The 24,688-nt window shown below is 43.9% G+C and overlaps 7 protein-coding genes across 7 annotated transcripts; 3 read left to right on the top strand and 4 right to left on the bottom strand.

Annotated features, from left to right (window-relative positions):
* Positions 1-372: 372 nt before the first annotated feature.
* Positions 373-1,297, bottom strand: rasB (Ras small monomeric GTPase RasB; the record flags this gene model as incomplete). The annotated part of the gene is made up of 2 exons (XM_056642631.1): positions 373-1,026; positions 1,220-1,297. The coding sequence occupies 2 exons, from the start codon at positions 1,295-1,297 to the stop codon at positions 373-375; spliced, it is 732 nt and encodes a 243-aa protein (XP_056502043.1).
* A 3,565-nt stretch (positions 1,298-4,862) lies between these two features.
* N7469_003710 (uncharacterized protein) lies at positions 4,863-5,992 on the top strand (the record flags this gene model as incomplete). Its single annotated transcript, XM_056642630.1, has 2 exons — positions 4,863-4,922; positions 4,994-5,992. 2 exons carry the CDS (start codon positions 4,863-4,865, stop codon positions 5,990-5,992), a joined length of 1,059 nt encoding a protein of 352 aa, XP_056502042.1.
* Positions 5,993-7,096: 1,104 nt separating this feature from the next.
* N7469_003709 (uncharacterized protein) lies at positions 7,097-7,282 on the bottom strand (the record flags this gene model as incomplete). The annotated part of the gene is made up of 1 exon (XM_056642629.1): positions 7,097-7,282. One exon carries the CDS (start codon positions 7,280-7,282, stop codon positions 7,097-7,099), a length of 186 nt encoding a protein of 61 aa, XP_056502041.1.
* Positions 7,283-8,084: 802 nt separating this feature from the next.
* On the top strand, positions 8,085-9,980 carry N7469_003708 (uncharacterized protein; the record flags this gene model as incomplete). The annotated part of the gene is made up of 2 exons (XM_056642628.1): positions 8,085-8,170; positions 8,225-9,980. The coding sequence occupies 2 exons, from the start codon at positions 8,085-8,087 to the stop codon at positions 9,978-9,980; spliced, it is 1,842 nt and encodes a 613-aa protein (XP_056502040.1).
* Positions 9,981-12,332: 2,352 nt separating this feature from the next.
* Positions 12,333-13,226, bottom strand: N7469_003707 (uncharacterized protein; the record flags this gene model as incomplete). The annotated part of the gene is made up of 1 exon (XM_056642627.1): positions 12,333-13,226. One exon carries the CDS (start codon positions 13,224-13,226, stop codon positions 12,333-12,335), a length of 894 nt encoding a protein of 297 aa, XP_056502039.1.
* Positions 13,227-18,290: 5,064 nt separating this feature from the next.
* N7469_003706 (uncharacterized protein) lies at positions 18,291-19,847 on the top strand (the record flags this gene model as incomplete). The annotated part of the gene is made up of 1 exon (XM_056642626.1): positions 18,291-19,847. One exon carries the CDS (start codon positions 18,291-18,293, stop codon positions 19,845-19,847), a length of 1,557 nt encoding a protein of 518 aa, XP_056502038.1.
* Positions 19,848-20,016: 169 nt separating this feature from the next.
* On the bottom strand, positions 20,017-21,968 carry N7469_003705 (LysM peptidoglycan-binding domain-containing protein; the record flags this gene model as incomplete). Its single annotated transcript, XM_056642625.1, has 3 exons — positions 20,017-20,710; positions 21,166-21,428; positions 21,765-21,968. 3 exons carry the CDS (start codon positions 21,966-21,968, stop codon positions 20,017-20,019), a joined length of 1,161 nt encoding a protein of 386 aa, XP_056502037.1.
* Between the last annotated feature and the right edge of the window lie 2,720 nt (positions 21,969-24,688).

The following is a 24,688-nucleotide window of genomic DNA, read 5'->3' as shown; positions in this document are numbered from 1 at the left end:
GGATGTTGGTAGAAGGAGAGCGAGAGTAAGGCGAATTCGAGAGCGAGAAACGAGAGAGGATAGCGAGAGAGAGATGGAATATAGAGCGGGGAGGCACCGACGCCGAACAGAAGGTCGTAACCAAAAGACAGAAACCACCCTCCAATGCACCCGAGACCAATAAACCAGCTGGAAACATACAACCAAAGGGAGCAGAAGAATTAGAAAGGACAGCCATGTGGGGGAAAGTAGGAAAGCGATGTAAGAATCAACCAAGAGTAGCCAAGAACACAAGCAAACAAGCACAAAATCAGCAAAAAGCACAAACAACAGAACAGAGCAGCTTCAACGAGAAAAAAAAAGGAGGGAGAAAATGCAGCCACCTGGACGTGTTCACAGAATGGTGCATTGCAATCGACTGCGATGTCGAGGTTTATCGGAACGGAAACCAGTATATTTAGCTTCAGCATCTCGGTCTCGACCGGATGTGAAACCCTGTTGGCGACGATCCTGCGACCGACCACCCTGAGCCTGTTGTCGCTGCTGACGAAGCATGCGAACAACATCGTAAAAGGCCTTTTCCACATTAATGCAATTCTTAGCGGAAGCCTCGACGAATTCACAGCCTAATTCCTTGGCTAAGGCTTGACCTTCTTGTGCAGAGACGGCACGCTCCACGGCTTTATCACTCTTGTTACCGACTAGCATGACGGGGACGGGCAGTGGGGGACCGGTTGAACCTGCGGACATGGGGGACGCGAGGTAGCTTGGACCCGACGGGGAACCGGAGCTGGCGGACTCCTTGACCATTTTAATTTGATTGTAGAATTTGGTGATACGGGAGAAGGAGGCTCTCGATGTGATGCTGTAGACGAGGACGAAGCCTTCACCGTCGCGAATCCACTGGTCGCGCAGTGCGGTGTATTCCTCCTGGCCGGCTGTGTCGAGTACCTCGAGCATGCAGGACTGTTGGTCGATGACGACTTGTTTGCGGTAGGAATCTTCGATGGTTGGGTCATATGTTTCGACGAAGTGATTTAGACAGAGCTGCGATTGTTAATCTTGATTCTTGTATTCCTGTACGTTTTTTTTGGTGTCTGGAGGGTTCAAGGTTGGGAAGGTTGGAGGTTGATTGAGGAACAGGGATTGTCCTAGTCAGGGTTTCCCCGGTCGGGTGGTGATGGTGATGGCGATGGAGATGATGGAGGGGAATGAGCAGGAGACAGTAGGGAGAACACACCTGAATGGTCAAAGCAGTCTTGCCGACACCACCGTCGCCCAAGACGACCAACTTGTAGAGGGTCATTTTCCCCGACATGGCGGGCAATGGTGGCAGGGAAATAGTTTTGGAGGGGAAGAAGAAAGAGAGGGGAAGTTAACGAGGGGCCACGTTCGGCGGGGAAGAGAAGCAGCACACAAGCAATATGCAGTAAAAAGTAGAATAGAGGGGGGGAGAGTAGAGGAGTAGAAGGGTATAGAGTATAGTAGAGAAGAGTATACTTTGGGATAGTATACAATAGAGTAGACAATTAAGTCTAGATAAGGGAGGAGGGGAGGAATGAGGGAGGGAGAAGTGGTGGTGGTGGTGGGTGAGTAGGAAGCTCGAGGGGAATATGAAAAGTAAAAGTGGGCTTGGCTAGTCGAGTCTAGGTCTGTCAGGGGTTTTCCACACTTACCTTCAGTTATACATGCAAGTATCACAGTGTCATTATATTCTTTGATTTGATCCATTTTATCGTATTTTTTTTGATATTTAATATTATACTATACTGTATACTGTAGATACTCTGTTATGGTGTTTTCTTGCTATACACAGTAATAGGGAGTAGGGAGTAGCGGATCACTCTATGAACGATCCTTCAGAACTTGCAAGCCTTATAATCCTTCCATCTCCTTTTCACAATGAATGGTAATTAGTAATCATAAGTCCTCACATTGTAATATAATAATATATTAATATACTTCTTTTTTTTTTTAACTACAGATCCTATTCGCATCAACACTGAAGAACGCGGAAACTCCCGAAAGGGGCCACTTCCTTCCCTCTCCTCCTCTTCTCCCCCCTATGAGAATCAGAATCAGACTCAATATTTGAACGTGATACTGTAATCAACATGAAGAACAGACCAATTATAATTCCACATTGACGGATCCTCCCGGCCGTTTGGTCCCTGCCATATGGCAAAGCAAAGCCAGGACCAGAACAAGGCCCGCTCGCGCCGTGCTGCTCAATCAAGGAGAGGTGCCTTTCCATTAATTTCCGACCTTCCACCACTTTTTTCCTTTTCTTTTTTCCGAACTCATACAGACACGCGGTACTCCGTACTCTACACAGAATACGGTACAGAGTAATATGACCATTGTAAGTACTAGTTATCTAACTATCTTCTACGTAAGCTCCATTCATGCTTGTCCCGTGCTTCTGCCCGCGATGCAGCCAGATCGGCAGACCCGTGTTCCGCCGCGCTGGCTCTTGGGTGGACTATTGCGGAATTGGGCAATGGCATGCAACCGACCAGTTTCTGTTAAATGGTCCGCCTCACCTGTCTCGTTTGGTTCCCCCTGACCCGTTTTCAGGGGCCGGCCCTTGCGTCGGGCCGTTGTGGATGTCCTTGTCAGGTGGATGGGGCTGTTTCTGTTTTGGAGGCATGGAAGTTATCTACGGAGTACGCCACGGAGTACGGAGTGCAGAGTACACAAGTATACTCTGTACGGAGTGAAGTGGAGTGGATGATCCTGACAAAGTACAGTATGTTACAGTATGTTCAAGGGTTATGAGAGAGTGTATTCGAATGGAACAGACCGACTAATTTTAAACATTGCGGTACTTCGTATAAATATCGGTACTTTTCTCACTCGGTGAGTTTACCCGAGTCAAATTTTTGATTGGATTTGGCCCTACTGGATGGTTTGTGATATCACTTTTCCTCGTTTATAGGGTGACTGGAGTATGTAGTACCTTTGTCAGTTCCGGTGGTCTAGCCCCTGAGACATTAAGCTATGAGCATTGGTAGATAGAGATTCTTGGCCGGGACTGTCTTGGCCTTACACTAACTCATCCTCACACTAACTCAATACTCTCTGTCTACATACATACATCATTCAAAAACTATTCTGTCAAGGTATACGTATAAGATTATACCCTTGTTCATCTAGTGGATATATCCAGTATAGTTCACATGCTAGGGTCACAGGCATATACCCAAACATCCCAATTCACTCACGTCTCATATAATCTCATCGGTCTCTTTTAGTTCGCATTACCCAATGCCTGCCTTCCTATATGCGAGGCCTTGAACGCAAACGTAATATTAACGGTTTCGATGGAGCTCAGCATATAATAAGGGAAGTGAAGGTAATGTATCCGATCGCGACAAACAATACCAGCTAGATAGTTAGGTCATCTTTACTTGGTGACACCGAGGCCAGGAATGTTTTGCAAGATCAGCGTTGCTACAATAGGAATATTGCTGGCACTGTAGGATAAGATTATTTTTTATCAAGACGGAAACGAGAGACTGACAAACTTGTCAGTCTAGTAATAGCAGTCTACACATATAGACCAAATAGAACGGTAGACCGTGGGCGTGGATACAGTGGTGAGCCGCAGTTTAGTCCTTCAATTCTCAGCTCTTCCCTCGCTGTCAAATCGACCTTACCGTAGTGCAGCTCTTTCTTTGCGAGTAGCTGGATATTGATCTCTGCGTTATCGTCAGTTAGTCAAGTGTTAGAAGACAACGCTCAAAGGTACAGATGTTTCCCAAAGAGGAAGCCGCCATATATTAGCAATGAAACAATGACGCACCTTGGAAAAAAATGCCAAATAAAAAGAGAATAGAGAATATTTAAATAGAGAGAAAGGGGAAAAGATTTCAAGTAGATCAGCAAGTTTTACGACAAAAATAGAGTACTTAGAGCTATGTATTTTGTAAAAGGACAAAAAGAATGAAAGGGCAGGCCCAGGAGTCGAACCCGGATTACATAGACAGGCACTACCAACTTGTACTAACCCGGCTGTTTTTGGCTAGGATTTCCCGGAAGTAAATCATCATCGATAGTAGTTTGCATCGTTTAGCTTCATTTATATGGGTTTTGTGCTTTATAGCCTGTTTACACAGTCTACAATGAACAATATACCGTAAGCGTCCTAATTTAGGTATGACCACCGGAATTTTCCCGGATTTACCCATCTAATTCTGATCTAAATACAGCTCTTTGTTCAATATCATAAATTGGTAAGGAATGTCTTGGTTGTAAACGTCAGCAACAAGCTCTCCTGGGATGCATTGGCAGATCAAAAGTTAGACCTACGAGATATCCACTATAAGATATACTCAGTAGCAAATATATAAACGTATATAGTCTAGTTATAGTCTAGTAAAGGGATAGAGATATTGAAAGAGATCAGGGAAGACACGAGTATACGAGATTGAAATCCCGGCTTTTCAAAGCTTGTAACTATCCATAATAACCAACTCTTACTGCAGTAAAGAAATAGTCTGAAAAAATGAGAGAACAATGCAAGGATTATCACGTACTTTTGGGATGTATGTACGACCTGTCGATCCAAATCACCACGAACGATGAACTGCTGGAGGATACAGTATGCCTCCAATCCATACATGGACAGTGTAATTTACCATCGGCAGACGCGGACGCAGTGTAATAATACACGTAAGACAGTGGATTAAGTGGATCCGTAAAATACAAGCCCTAATTCCCGTGTTGAACCGCTTATCTGATTCCCCCCTCCCAAAAAGGTCTTATCTGATGTGACGAACTCTCCGCAAAAAAAAAAAGCCCTCTCGCTTCCTCCGAACTCACATTCTCCTCAATTGGGCCGACTCCTCTCCTCAGCAACACTCACAGCTTTCTTTTACAATATGGAACTCAAAGCACTCGCAAACCTGGCTCGCGGACAGCCGGGAATTCTTCATCATATTGTAAATCGTTCCCACCCCTCGACCCCTTATTCTGCAGACACCCGGCTAACCAACCCCTTCTCCCGCTGCAGACTTCCAGTATTGTCTCTTTCGAATTTACCCGCGGTTCACCACGGAAACCACACACCCTGATCTTCGTTGGTGGACTAGGTGATGGTCTCGGCTCAGTCGAGTACATGGGCGACATTGTCCGCGCTCTAGACGGCACAGAATGGACTGTTTTCAATCTGATTCTTTCTTCTTCATACGGAGGTTGGGGAATGGGAAGATTAGGCACGGATATCGACGAAATCGCACATACGGTCAATTACATTCGCGAATACAAGACGCCTGTTTATGGGGCCGGGAAGGTTGTGGTCATGGGTCATTCAACTGGTAGTCAGGACGTCATGCACTATCTTAATTGTCCTAATCCCCGACCTGCTCATCCAACCTTTGACAATGGCGTTCAGCATATCGTCAGACCACAGATTGATGGAGCGATTATGCAAGCGCCTGTTTCGGACCGTGAGGGGATCTTGTGGGTTGTTAAGTGTGGTACGGCGAGGGATAGTCCCGAGACAATGCGGGAGTTGTATAACAAGGCCGTGAAAGATGCGCGGGAAAATACGTACGAGGATAATGGTTCAGTTGATACTATTGTTCCTCTTTCCGTGACGGGACGTATTGGATACCCGGCTACGGCACCAGTTAGTAGTCGTCGATTCTTGAGTCTGGTTAGTCCGGATAGTCCTGAGAAACCGGAGGAAGATGATTTGTTTAGTTCGGATTTAAGTGATGCCCAGCTTCAGAAGACGTTTGGAAAGGTTGCGGAGAGAGGACTGCTTGCTCAGAAATTGTTGGTGTTGTATTCTGGAAGGGATCAGTCTGTGCCCCCTTGGGTTAATAAGGAGGCTTTGTTGAAGCGTTGGCAATCTGCTATCAATGCTAGTGGACGTGAATACTGGGATCATCGGAGTATGGTCATTCCCAATGCTTCTCATGCTTTGAGTGATGACGATCAGGCGGAGCCGCGACGTATTCTGGTTGAGCGAGTTACGTCCTACTTGGATGATGTGCAAAAGTCATGATTTGAGTGTAATTAGCATCTCACTAGAATTCGTTTCATCTGCACAAAATGGCCATACCCAGTACTGCCTAAATAAAGTCTTGTCACCACGGAAAGATGTCAGCCATGGTCAAATAATGTATATCCAGGTATCTATCACAAAATTCCAAGTTCTGGTCACATTCTGTTTGTCGCAACCGGCATTGTCGTGGATACAGCGTTTGATATCTGATCGGAATAATCCAGCAAATGACCGATGTGTTTGTCATGCAGGGCGTTACTGCGATGCATATAATCCCATGAATGGTCCATGATTTATAATTTAGAGTAACAGGCCCTTTTCCATTAGAAACTTGGAAGTTTCCCAAATATATATCATAGTACGAGGCGGTAGTGTTTCCCGCTACAATTTCTTTTCTTATCTCAATGGATTCAGCGCCCGCTGAAATACGCGGGCGCGAATGCAGGCAGATTCTCGAGACCGCGAGAAGTTACTTAGAGGACAATAACCAGGATAATATGAACAGCATCTGCGGCAAAGACATTGTTCTGGATTCAATTGCTGGGTTATATATGAAGTCTGACCTACTCGAGATGACCCCATCCGCTTTTACGACATAATCAAAAGTCAGTGCAAAAAAATCTTTAAAACATCCTTCCAAGGGATTTCTGTGATTCTGGGAGACCCCTAGAGCTCCACCCTCAGCGTTCGGGGATTGAATGAACAATAAATCAACACGATTGACATTAAAAATGAGGTCAATTTGAAATACATTTCAATTTTATTCAAATTTGATCTAGAATTTCGATAGAGTGTTGATTGATAGAAACGAGATATATATGGGATATGTCAACACATAAGGAAGTAACCACAGCCAAGTAACGAATAGGAAGACGGAAATGAGAAAGAAGCATACTACGACAGAAGCCTCCCTGGTCCTAATGTTTGCCCCCGAGCCTATTGGGCTCTCAGACACTGTGCAGCGGGGAGCAGTGGAATTCTGCGTGTATATATGACTGTGACTTCGTCAATGATATCTGTTTAGCTGGTGGACTCCTCCGATGAGACCACGTTCGTGAATAGCTGATCGGTCCAAAAGATTGGAGCTGATGAACTAGTACAAGGTTAAGTCTGCTCCTCGCCATGGCAAAGCACAAGCTGGGGTGATTTACGGCGCGAGAGGAAGACGATACCAGATGCTGTTTCTGTATCGCTCAAGACGAGAACCACCGCATTGGAAGCAGTGGTAGCATCAACATCATCAGAATGGTCAGCAGGAGCGACCGCAAAATAGGGAAGCCTGTGCTTCATTGATGTCCAGTTCAAAGAAGATATATTCGAGTGAATTTTAAGATATCGGCTTATTAGATTGGCTTCTATTTTGGAGCTACCAGTCTTTAGCAGGCCAATTCAAGGAACGCTCTCTCCTCCATACTTCCAGGATGGTACCCATCACTAAAGGATTAAAAGGATGATGGGCCCAACTCCCATTGCCTGAAGTTTCCGTAGACCAAAGGCTGTATCCTGGCAGTCGAGACAAGGTCATATTTATTTCTGGACAGTATATTTTTACTACTCAAGTTAGTTCTAGCCGCAGAACTAGCCGCCTCGTTATATATAAGTTCTGAATACTTATCTGGGCGCTAATAAGACGACTGGTCCCGGGCACCACGACAAAAATAGGCTGCACCCCTCTGCATTTCAGCATGCAGCAGATTAGGCCGCCGGGCTACATGTCGTCTCTGCATTCGCCCACGTCAACATCCCCTAGTGACAGAGCTTGTTGATTTGCTGAAAATGTCGCAAATACAGAACTCTTCCATTGCATGGGGAAATTATTCACGCTTACCCCACCCCTAGGTTGATTCTTCCACTGCACTGCGATTTTCACGCACCCCTTATATCTGACACCTCGCTGTGGTCCTGCCTTGAACGTCAGAAAAATCGAGTTCAAAAATTTAGCTGGGCATGAATATTCTCCTTTACCGAGCCTCTTCAGACCAGGGTTGAGCTCCAAAATGATTCCCCTCTGATTCGCTATCTAATTCCACCAAATTTCTACTTAGTCAAGTAGCCAGTCTATTTGATCACTCAACGCTTTCTAGATTTCAATATGCCAGTCCTCACGAAGCAGTACCATCACTTTATCCCCCAACTTATCCTCAAACACTTTGCATATACCGAGTCGTCAACCAAAAGGTTTGACCTCAGATCATTTCGGAAAGCATATTAGACCTGCTGACAAAACACTAGTTCCGGAGACGGGGATGGCCTTTTGAACCTTTTTGACTTCAAAACTGGGAAATTCATCACCGAAGAAGTCAAAAGGTCATGCGGAATGTACAACTTGTATTACTTGGAGAATGACCCGGAACATATGAGAATCGAGAATCTTTTCGGCGGCTTAGAATGCCAGGCGAGCCAGATATTTAACAAGATCCGAAATGCCGTAAAGGAAAAGCTTGATCATATCAATATCCTCGAGAAGGATATTCACATTTTATTCAAGTTCATGATTCTCTCCCTCCGACGCTCTAAACAGTACCGAGACGAGATGCAAAATCCATACCGTGAGAATGACTTCATGTTCCAGCGCCTCTTCGAGGCATCGCGAAAAGAGGGTCGATCCGGCGACCCAGGAGAAGTCTGGCTTGAGCAAATGCTCTATCTTTTGAAAGGGACCCACGAGGACCTTCTTGCAGATGCAGAACACCCTTGTGATAATGCTTCTAAAGCTGGTGCGCGGACCTACAAGCGCTTTGTCGAGAATTACGCCCTTCAAATCTGGCAAGCAGCAGATGGCTACGAGTTCTTTCTCAACGAAAGTCTCTGTGACTTCGAAGGCGATACCCAATCGTTCCTGGGATCAGAAATAACCGAGCACGGGCCGCAGCTCATGTGGATGACCACAGATGACATGATACACGTCATTCTTCCTATAAGTCCAAGAATTGCTATCGTGTTCTGTAACGAATCAAGATGTTGGGAGTCGCCATTTACCGATGTTATGATTCAACATGAAAAAACCTATCCGCAGTATAGCTTGCTAGCGAAAGCACCGCACAAGGATATCGTCACTGGCCATGTACCAGCCAAGAGGACACGAAGAAAACGATGGCCCGCAACGGTAGACTGGAGAGTCAGTATTGGTAAACTTTCACAACAGCACCATAGAGTCATCGCGTCCTACTCACTCAGCCATGCTTGCTCAATTATCGTGTTCAACAGTAGAGGGCGATTTGAGAAGGCTCGACGGGAATTGGAAGAATTTGCCAAGGAAAGAGAAGAAGTTTGGACAGGACAGGGTATTCGATACGGTCAAATGATTGGACAGCAACATGCTCATGAAACGACGGAGCTCAGTCCGGAACGACTAGATAGGATTGTAGGTAACCATATGTCTGCCTTGGATGAGGTTCTACATATCTCAAGAGTCACTCGGAAAATCCCACGGCGAAGCAAGGAAAACTCTTGGAAGTTCTGGTTCGCTTTCAAAGCTATTCTATCAGTTGTGGTTGCAGAAGCAGGGTCCCCTGGGATGATGCTCATCACGCACCCTGCTATACTAGCAGGGTTTGAACACCTATATCCCCCCAAACAACCAGAACATAAGGATCTTATTATTATGGACTTTGTCGAGTTTATCGACTACGGATTGGGCGAAGCGACATTTGCTCAACTTACTTTCGAAATCGGAAAAACGATATCGGAATGGACCGAAAAATTTTCTTTCCTGACTCCGGCGCTCGAGAATTACGAGAAATTACTTGGACAATTTCTAGGATCTATGACTCCGAAAGTTGATGGAACAGAGCAGTCCTATCCTCCAGCAGAGAATCTTCACAGAGAGCCCTGCTTCAAAGCAATTTTTGAAGCAGCCCAGACATTCGATATTTTAATGTGGATGTTCGAAGAGCGACAAGATATTCTAGCAACCTTTGTTCAGCGGTGTGCTGTACCGTTGAAGGATGCACAGTCCAATCTCATTCGCGTACGTGCGAGGAGATGATTCCATCGGTACACTAGGTAATCTCGATCTACTACGCTGAGTATTATTGGAGAAGGTGGCATTTGGGCCACGAGTAGCTGTCCACAACAGAAAATCCTGCTGTTGGTTGAGAAGAGGCTAAGAAAAGTGTGTGGCTCAAACGCCCGCGGCAGTGCTAGATGGGGGCGAATCCTGTATATTGCTATAAATAGGTCTGTAGTTCCTAAGGTTGGCCCCCACGATATGAAGCTCTTCCCACTTCAATCGTCTTTCCCTCACCATATATCTCGTTAAGCTTATCCACCATATACTGCGTCAACATGAGTGAAACTGAGAATGAGAAGGCTTCTCTTGTTGAGTCCAGCGAAGGGGAACTATCTCACTATGAAACCTCCCGGATGAAGCTGAAGTATTTGGTTCAGAAAAGCGAACGAATCAAAGCAATGTCAGTGACTCCAACATCTCTGTTGCTTCCAATGAATCAAATCAAATAGACTTTAGGAGCATTGCTTAACAATTCTTATAGGATATGGATGGCCGTGTTGATTATCAACTTAATCTGGTATATAAGTTTCGTCAGAAACCCTGAAGGCATGGGCCCACAACGCCTTTACCGACTATTCTTGCTCAGAAATTTTGTTTTCTTCGCGATATGTCTTCCAGATCTTATAAACGAATATAATTATCTGCGAAATAGAAGACATTTTTCGCGGATAAGGGTACTTCTAGCGATGCTTCCGATGTGGTTCTATGCAGTACTAGTGCCCACAGGAAATTTGTTTGAAATTTCTTATGTTCTTAGAGATCGATCTTATCTTGAAGAGATAAAATGGCTTGCAATATGGAATGACTAGGAAAAGCACTGGTGGTTGACGTGTGTAAAATTGCCATTTGGGAAAACTTCTTTCGGTGTGATTGTGATTCGACATCATTCAGTTATTTTCCCCTCAGCGGAATAGTTCAATTTCTGTTGCTTTTTTTTTATTCCGAGCAAAAGCAGATTCGGCTGTCGGTAAGGAACTCTCGCCTACCTTGATGGCAATGGCGGATGAGAACAAGGAGAATCATCAGGGATACCCTTTATATAGAGACCATGACTTGCTTACCCAAGTCCGGGCTCTGCATATAGGAATTTTGATGACACGCCTGTGATAGTTTGTTTTATTTGCGAAGGCCCGAAGGGTGCGCCGCAAAATCTACTAAATAAGACATGAACTATCCGTGTTCCCAATACTTTGCTGTCATTTTTGAGATTAGAGCCAAACATAGTGCACTTCCTCGTCTGAATACAATGAGCACTGAACTATGGTAATCGAGACTAATCGAGTATATGGTTGTTCCTGCTATATTAATGCTTCATGTGGGAAATGAATGGCCGTCTCACATAGAGAAACTGATATATAAGGAGAAAGAAGCATTAGGGGGAAGGAGATGAGGACTCAGTGGTTGGGATAGATATGGCAGTCGTGCTTGCCAGCACAGCCGGCTACTAGACACTATTCATGATTAGAAAGAACGATCTACAAGTTTCCTAAGCTGAGGAAGGCACTCGATGTGTTCGTTCCGTATTGGTAATCAGTCCATTCAAAAAGAACTCCAAGGAGATTCCAGCATCATCAAAGCACGTTTATCCCACAGTCCACGAAATGAAGTCCTTACAGTCCATGTCCCCACGTAAACGTCTGGAGGCTGAAACGCCAGCGTCCTGGACATCTCCACGATAATAACTAACCAAGCCAACGCATAAACCATCCAAGCCAAGTTCATGAGCACAACCACGAATACATACGATATCTTTCTTCTCAAGGTGGTTTGATCCCATCCATCATTTGCCATTGCTTTTGAACAAAGCATTGCGATGAAGTCTGCTGGTACTAAACAAATGCAAAATAGAGCAGAGATTCTCCACGGTACCATCTCAATATATATAGGAAATGTAAATTACATGAGGTTGCTTCTTGGTCTAGAAAAACGGAAACCCCCCTAGATAGACCTCACCAAGACCTTGAAGCATACGTAATACCTATGCCCAAATCCTCGAACATAAACATAAAGTCTCTGTTTTGGCCAAATCCGTTTGAGGATGGATACGAAAGTTCTAAGCTATCTTTGGATGCTACATTTTGTCCAAGTATGAGATATGTGTTTGTCTTAGGCATTAGTGAGATATAGTCCTAGATATCCAAGCTTTTTTATATAGTCTGAGGAGTTTGAAAATGAGAGATGATGAGAGTAGGTTAGATCTAGGAGGACGGTGGTGTACTGGGAGTTGATATAGGCAAGAGATGCAAACGGAGGTTTGCCCTAAACCCTATACAAATATATAGAAACGCTACTCGATAAGACATACAATAGAGCATATTATGCTGTCTGTCAGATCATATTCGAAAGTGTATATGATGATCGCCTTGCCTTGCCTCGCGCCTTTCTATCCAGTGGAAACATCTTGGTCCATCCATACCATATAAGAACAGACAGTAGCGTCGTAGGTATGGCGAAGGCCCAGTAGATCCAGATCTTCCCAGAAACTCTCCAGCCTGAGTCGGCATAGTTGAAAAATGACATGCTGAAGACTGCACATATAAAGGTCGGAGGTAGAAAAGTAAGGGTGACCAAGGAAAGGGTTTTCATAGTTCCACTGTCTTCGACGGCGATCGCCGAATTCTTTTGAGCCCCCATGTTGAAGGCAAACGCAATCTCATTATGGACGCGCTTCTCGTTTGCAGTTGATCGATGGCTTAAATTGCGAAAATAGCTCTGGAAAAATTCCAATCGTTTGTGAACATCTTCCCAGACCTCGAAATTCAGTTCTTTACCATATAAAGCTGTACTTTGTCTTTTAGTTTCGAGAAGGCTCTCGTGGGATTTCAAGATATGTTCTAAAGTTCCCACAGTAGCATCCATTGTCTCAGTAACATGGAATGAATGCCTAGCAATGTCATGATGTAGTTTCCGATAATCTGGTCCTGTTGTTTTCTCCATGCTGCGCACTTGATCACGAATACTCCAAACTGACCGTTCGCTGACACGAGCAACACGATCCAATATATGACTGTATACCCAGAATGGGTCACCCAAGTGGGTCAGTTGTACAGATCCTGTCCCATTTTGCATTGCAAACGGACTAAATTCTTTCATGTCGAGTAAAAGGATACCACTCTGGCCCGTGGAGTGTAAATACCGGGTAAAGATGTTGAATCTCAACCAGTAATAACACATATCCATCCCGAGAAGCTTGTATTCGAACAAAGCCCACGTATCTTCCATGGTCAACTTATCGTTTTCCGAGCTTTCGGGGTATGTGTGGGACTTACTGAAGCCTTCAGTACCTGCATCTCGAGTAGTTTCACATCCGAAAAAGCCGTTTGCATTTTCAGTGTATTTTTCCCAGCATAATGATGGCATATGAAAAATATCGGATAATTTCTGTCGACATTCTTCGCAAGACCGGACACTACTAGACTCCGCGTGGCTTATCAAGTTAGCTTTGAGGGGAGTTTTTACTATTACAGCTAGAAACACGGCGTTAGGGCTCACAAACATTATATAGACTTGTGTGTCATCGTGCACTATACAAGGGGCCTCTCCTCGCATCCCGAGACGCAGGTTCCCCAAATATGCATCCTGGGCTTGCCATTCATGACCTTCGATATGAGTATTCTGGTCGATTTTGGTGGGCTGAAATGCTTACCTTCTTTCCACTGCAGGATGCTTATCTTCGGGCAAGACTTGCAATAAGTTTCCTCCGCAGCCATTTGGAGGTCGTGAATGCTATTCACCTTGTTGCAAGAACTCTATCAGATGTGAAGAATTTAGAGGCGAGCTTGACGGCAGTTTTATTAAGTAGCTGGGTGCAGCAAAGCAGTGGGGTTCAATCATAAAACTGGAGCTGTTTCAGCAAGGCCGTGTTACCACATAGATGGCGCTAATCTGACCAGTCAGAGAAGTGAGGGGTGCAGACCGACTGAGTTTTAGAACGGGCGCTACGACAGCGCTTATGTTTGGAGCCAGCCAAGTCACTCTGTCTATCTGCAGATACCATACCGAATATAGACAATCGAGACTCAATTAGGCGTATGCAGAATATGGAGACAGTTCCTTGCGCGTGTATACTCGATGTACGCGTGGGACGGGCTCACCCCACCGCTGAGCCTCATGTTTTACCAGGACAGCGGTAGGAAGGTGTGTTGGTTATATATTTCATTTTTCATTTTTCATTTTCTTATTATAATTTATTGATAATAGCCTTGAATTTGCATATATCGAATGCCTTTTTCGCTTTAGTTTTCCATTTGCCGCTATGATACACAACGTGATGGAGGATATCGAAGTTTTCTGATAAACGTCCAATCCAAACCCTTCGATACCACAGTTCTCTTTTTCCTTTTTCATTTTTCCCCTCTAATCTCTTCGTTCATCTGACTTACCCTCTGGCTGTTGATCTGGGGGGGGAAGGCCGTATATATCTGCCGGTTTGTTCACTCCCACGTGTAATACTCCTGTCCTGACTGTATTTCCTTTTCGGACTGTACTGTATCACGTACAGCCAGATCTCACCTTCCTCTGTCCACTTACGTAGTTCTATTCATCCTTTCTCTAAACTTAGTATCGAGTATCTAATGCACTTGTTTCTCTTTCATCTGGCACGTATTACACCACGCCAGATATTCCCATTATGAAACTGGCGTATTGGTCTATCATGTAGAATAGTAAAACCTAGAATCTAGTAAATATTGGTGACTATCACATTGAATATTCTAATTTTGGATAACCCTACCATTAAATCTCCTCACAGGGTATAGTCCTAACTCACGCTGAAGTAAGTACATACGACCATAGGGTGTGGAGAACAGGGCTTCCCGTCCGCTCAGCCGTACTTAAGCCACATACTAAACGCGGACAGTAGTCGAAGAGCCCTGGGTCTTAAAATAGCGGCAGGTTTTGTGTTAGGGTGAGTGCGGGTGATATGGGTGAGAATTCTGGAGACTGGGGTGAGAGAGGTGAGAACGGGGTGAGAACGGGGTGAGAGCGGGTGAGAACAGGGTGAGAAGGGGTGAGAATATCTGCTGCGATGTGTTGCTCTCTTCCAATATGCAATGATTGATGAATAAAAGCCCAAGGGCGCCAATCCAGTCTGCCATTCTTGAATATATATATATTTTTTATATTGTTAGTCGATCCAAGATATTCTCTGAAGAAATACAAAAGAAGCTGGACAAGAGAAAGATATATACTGTATTATATGAGTTTATCTATAAGTATCAGAATATATAAGAACAGAAGAGCAATATTATTTGCTATAAATAGTTTATTTCAGCTATACTCTAAAATTATAAGAATACAGTATTGAATTGGATACTGTTGATAATTTTTATATTGATTTGAAATTATTGAAATTTATAAATATCTGATAGAGATTTTTTTGCAATAAAGCAGTCAACACAAATTTTTTCAAAAAAAAAAAATCTGATTCTATTTTCCAGTTATTGAAATCTTTTGTAGAAAACTATATTGCAATAAAGAAAATATTGTTGTCACGGGATCCCTGACAACGGATCTGATGAATAATACGGTGAAGCCATAGAGCTTACCTCTTTCGGTGAAGCTACTGATCTTCCACGCTTCGAACCCGATTCGACACCGCTTCTTTCTCGAAAAAGACACGTGAAGGAAAGGTTGAATGACTTTGCTTATATTATCCTGATTGTTTGAAGATTCTTCAAGAATCAGTCTCTCTGTATATTCTACTAAGTGATTGAATTGATCTCCTGTTCTTCTTCTTCCATTATCCTCTCATCTAGTCAACAAGTGCTAGCTTGTACCTTAGTACCGTTACACAAATACAGAACAAATAATATATTATTTAGATCTATATTTAGTTGAGAATTGTTATCTGATCTATTCTCTGTCTATATCAGAATAAATTTTTGAATAATAATATCTATATAGTTATACTAATTATTGCAGAATTGCAATACAACAATAAGCAAAATATATTTTATAATATTGATCACAATCTTTGAATAATTCACTATATCAACAATACTATAGCAATAGAAAATATATATACCAACAGATCCAATATAATTTTGTTCAATTTTGCTATCTTTGTACAAATATTTGCTGTGACAAAAAAGAATAGAAAAATTATTGTTAAATATATCTAAAGAAACTGCAGTCTCAATATAGAATTTTGATACTCCAGTATATATTTATTGTCTCCGGCTTTTGTCTAATTTATCTGGATAATAAAAAAAAGAACCAGATAAGAGATTTCAACAATAGCTGATCAAGTCAACACTTCTCAATCATATCGACAATCACTTTGATATATTAAAAACTTCAACTATCTTTTTCTGTCTATATCTATACTGCCAGAAAAGAGATTATCATAACTTTTTGGGCCTTTGTCACCATTTCTTCGATATACACTCAATTGAAGAACCGCATTCCAATTGTGTCAAACAAAAACAGAAGTAGCAGAAGAAGCCGGATCTCGAGCTTGCAACAGAGGCTCCCCGAGCCAACTGTTTTTCAGCAGATATTCAAGAAAACTCTACATCAGAAGACAATGATAGTCTGACAAGCTTTGAAGAACCAGACGCTTTGGATATAGAAAGACTCATGGAAGAATTTATGTATTTCGATAATCATCAGGTAAGGTGCAGGGAAAACACAGGGGACATATGGGCAGCAGAGACGCATTGCAGGATCGGTATTTGAAGAATTGCTATTTCAATTCTAAGAGCTATACAATACCCGTGAAAACAAAATGAGTTAACCCGGGGGTGGGGGGATTCATTTCATATTTCAGGTTGATAGCCTGTTCATAGTTTACGTCATCAACAATACCCAGAGTGTATCTCACCTATGAATAATGCCACCAGGTTCAGAGATGCTCGCACGCATTAGCTGTTTAATTCTACACACATCAGTATATTTATCGCAAAATATAATCTGTGTGGATAAACAGCTTTTCCTTTTAGCTTTTCCTTTTACGAAAATGAGTCTTCCAATCGTAGATTAAAAACGAGATAGAAGAGATAAAATGTGGGTTGTGACTACTTACTAGAAGTATTAACCTTTCTTGACGACGTTTTTTGCGAGGACATCGTGAGCTCTGTACCAACATAAATATTAAAACGAAACGAATGTCAGCTATTAGAGGCCCGAGTGCGAGGATTTTCTTATTCACAGGTATGGCATTGATGGAACCCAGGTTCCATCAATGCCATACCTGTGCCAACATTAGGATTAGCACGTGGGTATGCTGGCTATAGGTAGCGCGCGAGGTGGCAGTTACCAGTTGAAATCGGCGGCTAAAGTGAGGGGTTCAGATGGAGGTTCCGCCCTCATCGAGCTTCTAGATGCTTAATGGGCGAGAATGATGATTTTTGTTGCCGGATATAACACCATCTGCATATGTTGCGACAATGCTGTTTGCCGACGTCCTAGAAGCAGTCGTTAGGCCACATGCCGATCCTCTGGATCAGATTGCTGCCGTAGTTCTGTTTTTTTTTTTCCATGAAAGAAAAGTGTAGGGCGTGGGGGAGAAAGCCAAAACAATGACCTAATTAGCCTGGACATCACAGTTAGACTATGGATTGGGACGACCCGACCTGACGGGCCATAGAGTAGGGGCTACTCGACTCCTCGAATCGAAGAAACAGCGTACTCAGATGCCTTACGCCTAAGACCGGCACACTGGGTCAGCCGGAGGTAAATGCATCTTCTATCATTATCACAAATGACACAACAATAAAATGGCCTAACTAATTCTACATAGTGGTCATTCTGGATCAGACAAAGATGAAAGGTATTATACATTCAAAAATATATATGTGTTCTGATGGTTTGAATGTAGTGGTATTTATAGACGTCGCGTTGGACAGTGCTATTTCGAAATGTGTAATTTTTAGCACTCGACCAATTTTGCATTACTGTCATAGTTTTGGTCTAATTGAATCGCTATCCCATATCTAAAATTTATATGGTTGAACAAAGAGTTTTGATGAAAAGGTTGGCTCTGCGGTGGCTTATATGTTGGGTTGTGGCACCCTCCGTAATTAAATCGCTGGGACCAGTTTGTACCGGCAAAACATGAAATGTGATTGGCTTACATACAAGTGAACCCACTATCAATCTTTTGTCAGTCAGATACTCGCGCATAAAAAATATCTTACAACTAGACTGAATACAAACCTTACAAAACGGTAACCTTGGAGGGCATTTCCAAGTATTTCTAGGTCTGTTATTTTGACTTCTTTGCAACTTCGCATTTTTCAACCCATTGACATACATCCAAGGGCTTCACCAATCCCGTGATCCAGGATGACAGTACAAATTTCCTCATTTCTGAGTTTGCCCCCTGAAATTATTTCCATCATTGTATCCTTTCTGCCGAACAAGGTTGTCAAATCCTTGCGCTTGACGTGTAAATCTCTCAGCGAAACTTCACCATTTGCCTCCTCACGCGTTTTTCTTTCGGCCAACTCGCTGAACATTCAAGTATTTCGAGCTGTAGCAGACCATCCAAAATTTCGCCACGAAATCAAGGAGATTATTTGGGACGACGCACGATTTACCTTAGTGCCTTTGGAATGGGAAGATGTGCGTCCAAGCTTCGACCGCGAACGCCTGCAACTCAGCCCAGATGAGGGATGTCCCATCTGGTTCAAGGAGGAATGCGGCGAAAATCGCTCGAAAATGAAGCAGCGGAAAGACCGTGACGTGGATCGACCTGATCATGTTGCCCGCCAGCACCAAATGAACTCCCAAATGCCGCTGAAAGCCTGCTGGGAGTATTATCGGCAATTATATGATGATCAGATATCTGTGATCAGATCCGAAAATGACAAAAAAGCTTTTCTCTATGGCCTTGACCGATTCCCGCAGCTCAAGAAAGTGACTGTTACGCCTGCTGCTCATGGCTGGCTTTTTGCCCCGCTGTACGAGACACCTATGATCCGAGCATTTCCATACGGATTCAACTACCCGATTCCGCGAGGATGGCACTACGACCCTGAGGATCTTCAGGTTGCCTCGCCACTACCATGGTCAGAGGCGCCCGAGGAATATAAGGAGCTATGGAGAGGGGCTCGGATTGTTCTCCGTATTTTATCGCAGACTGAGAAGCATAATATTTCCGAGCTCAGCTTCAACTCAAAGCAACTCCACACCGGACTGAATTTCCTGATTTTCGAGCAGCCTTGCGAGGAATATAACCAATTTGCGGCCATCATAAAGCGTCCAGGCTTCCGGCGTCTTCATTTGTCTCTACTTACTGGCACCAATAGTTACTGGGAAGGATTCGAAAGCGGTTTGTTCCGTCAAGCTTTGATCCTTGCCAAGGAATTGACCCATCTCCATTTATCAACTACATTCAATAATGGGTCCCATTCTAGATTGAGGGATCAACCCATCCCCCTGAAGGAGGTCTTGCCTATCACTGAGTGGCCGAGTCTATCTCACTTAACGCTCTCTCGCTTCCCTGTCGATACATCGCAGTTGATAGAAAGACTCAACTTGGCCCCATCATCATTAAGTTCTCTCCGATTAAATCTTATCGAATTCCCCAATGATGAAAGGTGCATAACTGGTCTACTAGAGAGAATGCGAGATGATTTGAACTGGGCCAAAAGAGACCAACCGCTGAAACCAACAGTCACGATCACAATGCCTGGCCAGCGCGAATGGCCGGGGAGGTTCATACAGCTTTCAGACGAGGTGACAAGCTTTCTCTACGGGTCTGGAGAAAATCCCGCGTATGGATCAGCGACACGTGTCCCAAAATGGGGATACGGGACGTATCATGACCTTTTTGACATCGGGTATACTCGACCACACGTCGGTCCTCAGGATCTGAAGAAACTGGGAATTATCTGTTAAGAAATGCTATGTAGCTAAATCTGAGACGAAATTTTGAATGTCTTGCATTGAATGAATTCTAGGTCCTTGGAAGGCCATAAGCAACAATTTTGTATTCTGAAAAGTCTTTCAATATTTGTGAAGACATCTCCAACAAATATTGATATGTTATTCTGGCTAGATGCCCTTGTTACGAATAAGATACACCGACACAGACATACTCATTCGTCTGTAAGCCAGAGCAGTCTGTTTTGACCGCCGGATTCCAGGCGTAGAAAGAAGCCACCGGAATCTTGTTTGCATTCGCAATATCGACGCACGAATCATCCGCGATAACCTTGTAAAAATCATCACACGTAGAAATCATACCCGTCTGAATAGGGTACGGCGTTGTGACACCGGTCCCAGTGGCTTTAACACCAACGCAGATATACTCGTCGGGCTGAAGACCCGAGCAGTCTGTTTTTACTGCCGGATTCCATGCATAGAAAGAATCCAGAGGGACACCGTGATTATCAGCAATATTATAGCATGAGTCACCGGATTGAACATCATAAAATGTATCGCAAATGGAAACCATGCCTGTCTGAATCGGAGATGGAGTCGAAACCCCATTTACAGTCGGAGTTGAGGTTGTCAGCGGATTACTGCTGACGGGGCTGCTGGAGCTTGATGCCCAACCTGGGAAGCCGGGCGGATAGTCTCCTTCGTAGGTTGAGACACAGTAATATGTACCAATAGAAAATCCGCTACAGTCGCTTTTCACAGACGGATTCATTGCATAGAACTCGCCCATCGAAAGATGGCGACCGGTGATGATGCTGAAGCAGATTTCATACTTGCTTTTAGATGCGTACCAGGTGGTGCAATTGACAATCTCTCCACTGGCGCAAGAAGCGGATGTTTTGACGGCCTGGCTCCTTTCTATAAATCAAGGGATAGATTTCAGTTTGGGCGTGCCTATTCCCGCTGGAAAGATTTACTGCTGGGGGTGGGACTCGTGAGTTGGACACAGTAGAAGCTACTCGGCGCCAGTCTACACGGATATCGAGTAAATTTGGCCTGGCTAAAGATGGTCGCCGAGACAGATACCGCAGAGGAGCTCGAAGTCTTGTTTGATGCCAAAGAAGGGTTCCAGAGAATGATTTCCTAGATTTCCTTTTAGTGACAATTAAAGGAAGACAGAGATCCAACTAACCTCATCAGAAACATTCCATAGCCAGGCTTGGTTCCAGCAGTCAGCGGCTGTATTTTCAGTATAGTTCAAATCAGGAAACCACATATATCTAAAAATAAGGTTAAGACTCTTTCTTTATTTCCATGAGATTCTCCCACTTACTCATTGCAGTCAGTGCGGATTCCATTGGCAAGTGGAATAATTGGACTAGAACCAGTTGACCAGACAATTGGTGGATGGCTAGGTACCGAGGTAGAAGGGGTTTCGTCAAACGGCACTGTTGAAGTTGACAACTCTCCATAGCCTGAGTAGGTCGCAATGTATCCCACTGGTTGCACGCAATAATAGGTTTCGGCCAGAAAATTCGTGCAGTTCTGGAAGAGTTCCGCATTCAGGAAAAGACTATCACCGTTAGCTTTAGTTCTCTAGGAGAAGAGAAAGACCCCACAGATTATTTCGCGAAATGCTGAATTTGTCTATCATGGTCGTGCAATTCTCGTTTGCGGCAACCTTGTAATACTGGCCACAGCGAGAGTTCGTGCTGTCTGCAGTAGGCGAAGGAATGGCACTGGAAATATTAGTATACACGTAACAGACTTGACTTATGGTTTTTTACGCTGTGGTAGTTACAACAGTCGTCATGCCCCCGAGGCCATAGTTTCCTGCTGGATTGCTCACGCAGATACTAGTGTTCACCAGCTTTCCGAGATTGCTGTATGTTCATGTCTTAGTATTCTCTCTTGCCATTAAATGGGACTTACCACGTACGAGCAGGTAGAATCGATCTGAGAGTTCCAAGCGAGAAGTTGAGCCCAAGTCACATCTTGCGACTTTCCGATACCGGTGCAAGTATCGCCGGTTCCCACAGTGTAAGTTGTACAGTCAGAGCTTGCACGGAGGAGAATGTCAAAGATTGAGGCTTCCGCTATAACCAAAGATAAGAATGCAATAACGAGACTCTTCATGATTGTTGGAGCTGTCTGATCACTAGAAAGAAAAGGCGAAGGAGAATGAATGACATGCACCCTGTGAAGTGGGAAATTTTGACAACTAATGAATACGTGAAAGAATGATTAAATGCGATCATTTCCCTCAAATATTGCCAATTTTTGATACAGGATAGTACTGTTAGGATTCGGACTAACTATAAGATGGTTTCTTTTACTTTTGATGCTAGTATTTCTATGGGGCTAATTTCCCTGTACTGGCTAGTATTGCTCAGACTCCGATACTTCCGAATACGACCGCACTTTGCGTTTCCGAAGCGATGCAATAATCCTAACTCACAGGGACTCTCGTGGCCGTAGCTTTATTTTCTCAATGGATCCATATGATAGAGTTTGGCTACCGTTTAGCTATGATGGTGGATGTGTCTCACCACAAGACGATCTAATGTCGGTCATGCGAGAATCAAATAGCGGCTCAACCAGATTTTCGCCTCTCCTTCATACTCTGTACAGCACTTGTGGCCAGGGATGCGAGATTATGATGGATCTGAAAGGTAGCCCGAAGCGAAAGTATTTTAGCGGCAAACTCGGGTGCTGAGGTGTGTGCCCACTGGCATGAATCGGAAACTAACCAACTCCGAACCCTGTTAGGCTAAGAGATTGCGAGGTAGCTGCTAATTACTAGTGAAACGGGATAGGATGCTCGAGGCAGCACGGTCGGTACGTGCAGGTCGAATGGGGCAGAAGGATGAGGGTAAACAACACCCCAACTAGGGCTAACTGCTGGCACTCTCTCGAATAGGCTGGAACTCTTGTAATTGACTCTGGGTGATGCTAAAGATGCTATCTAAATAATTGTATATAAGGCTCCCTTCCAAATTAGGCCAACTTCCTTACATAATCCCTATACTGGTGGGCAGGCCGGTACTCCCCACTACAGTAGTATGGTGGGTGACCACATGCGAATCCCTGCTGTTGTATGTTTTTTTTTCTTTCATTTTGTGATAAACATGGCAAAGGAGTGGGTTTAGAACCTGGTGTTTGAGGGGGAAGGGGGAGACGCCGTTTAAAAAACGGCCTCCACCTTTTTTTTGGCCTTCATGGTCATTTTTCTCTCTTACGAGCCGCCTGTAGGCGCGTCCAAGTTATCAATAGGTGCTATGAAGCTTTTTGTGCTCGACCCTGCCCGGACATGGGGTTTCATTGAGGCCCTTAGATTACAGTCTGTAAGCTGGATTTCTTCAGGCTTTCAGTCTCACTGCAATGTGATTGACCTGAAAAGTAGTGGCAGTTGCCTTGGTTTTATAATCAGTATTTATATTGAACAAAATGTGATGGGAAGGACAAGAAGGAGGAAAAGAGAACGAAAGAAGGGCAGGGGAAGACCAGGGTTGATGGCCAGGTAGACAAGCCAGAAAAGGAAGGGACGGAGACTATGGAACTTCAGGAAGGAACCTGTATTAGGGAAGGTACGATGGTAAATTTTTTCGACATTTGGGGTCTATACAGTATAATATTAGCAAATAGGAACGTATATGAATACGGCAGAATGGATTATTCCATTTTAAATTTACAATTCATTCCCAAATGATCCCAGAATAAGCAAAATTAGGAGTCCTTGAAGGCCATTAAGAGAATCATAAACAGTTTTTGTGATTGAGGGGAAAATGGATACTAACAAAGAATAGACACTAGAAACAATCATTATAACTGAAACAAAATTAAAATATAGATAAGATTGGATTGATATAAACAAATGTTTACAAGAATATATCCCTTTCAGTATTTAAATCGCCACAGAAAACGAATATGCCAGCAAAATTGACCTGGCGGACTGGCCCCTATCGTCTGCTGTACCCATCTCCTGCCTGATAACTGCCCTCTCCAATGCAATTTGTGCTTTCTGATTTAGTACGCCTGGGCATTGATGGGATCTGTCTGGGTATCCGCAAGGTATGCGCGTCGATTTCTTCCTCCTGAGCGGCCAAATCCTTGATTGGGGCCATCTCCAAATCAATCAGCAATCGACTGATCGGAGGAGCGGGAGTTGAACTATAACAATGTTAACTTCAGTAATCATTTGAGTGAAGCGCAGGTCTGTTAACTTATCAGACGAAGCAGCGATGAACTGGTGGTTGGGTGGCTCTATCAATTTCAGTGGTAGCGCTGTTGCTAATTGGAATGTCAATCGCCGCAGATGCAGTCTGTGACTGGCTGAAATCCTGTCTAGTAAGGAAAAAACAATGGTCAATGGTACTTCAAGAAGGACCCTGCCATGGCGGGTACGATGGTAGATTGTAACTAGAGCTCGGGTTTACTCACAGTATAATATTAGCAAATCGGAATACATCTGAAATGCGCTAGCATAATCATGAACGACAGCCATGAGAACTGATATCAATATAACCACAAGATGGTCTTTCGGTAGCATCAACAAATGTATGGGAGGATATACTTCTTTCCACATTTAAATTCTCCACAGATAGGAAACAGAGACTAAACCCAGAGATCTTTGGGCAGAGGAACAAAAGAACACAAAACCACCTTGAACTAGAGATACGCTCATTAAGATCTAATCCAACAGCTATCTTGGTGCCAGCGACACTGTGAGTAACGCCTTGAGACGGGTCGGGCTTTCGGACGCGGTGCGTCTGGGCTGTAATGAGATCTGACGTGGTCTTCCAAGAGTATTCCCATCAGTTGCGTCGCCCTGAGCGGCCAAAGCCTCGGCTGGCGCC

This window comes from Penicillium citrinum (assembly GCF_028827155.1).
Source record: "Penicillium citrinum strain IBT 23319 chromosome Unknown utg000003l:1.0-4596430.0:1.0-4598250.0, whole genome shotgun sequence".
NCBI classification, from domain to species: Eukaryota; Fungi; Ascomycota; class Eurotiomycetes; order Eurotiales; family Aspergillaceae; genus Penicillium; species Penicillium citrinum.
Note: the sequence above shows the minus strand (reverse complement) of the source record. Positions and strands in the feature narration are given on the sequence as shown.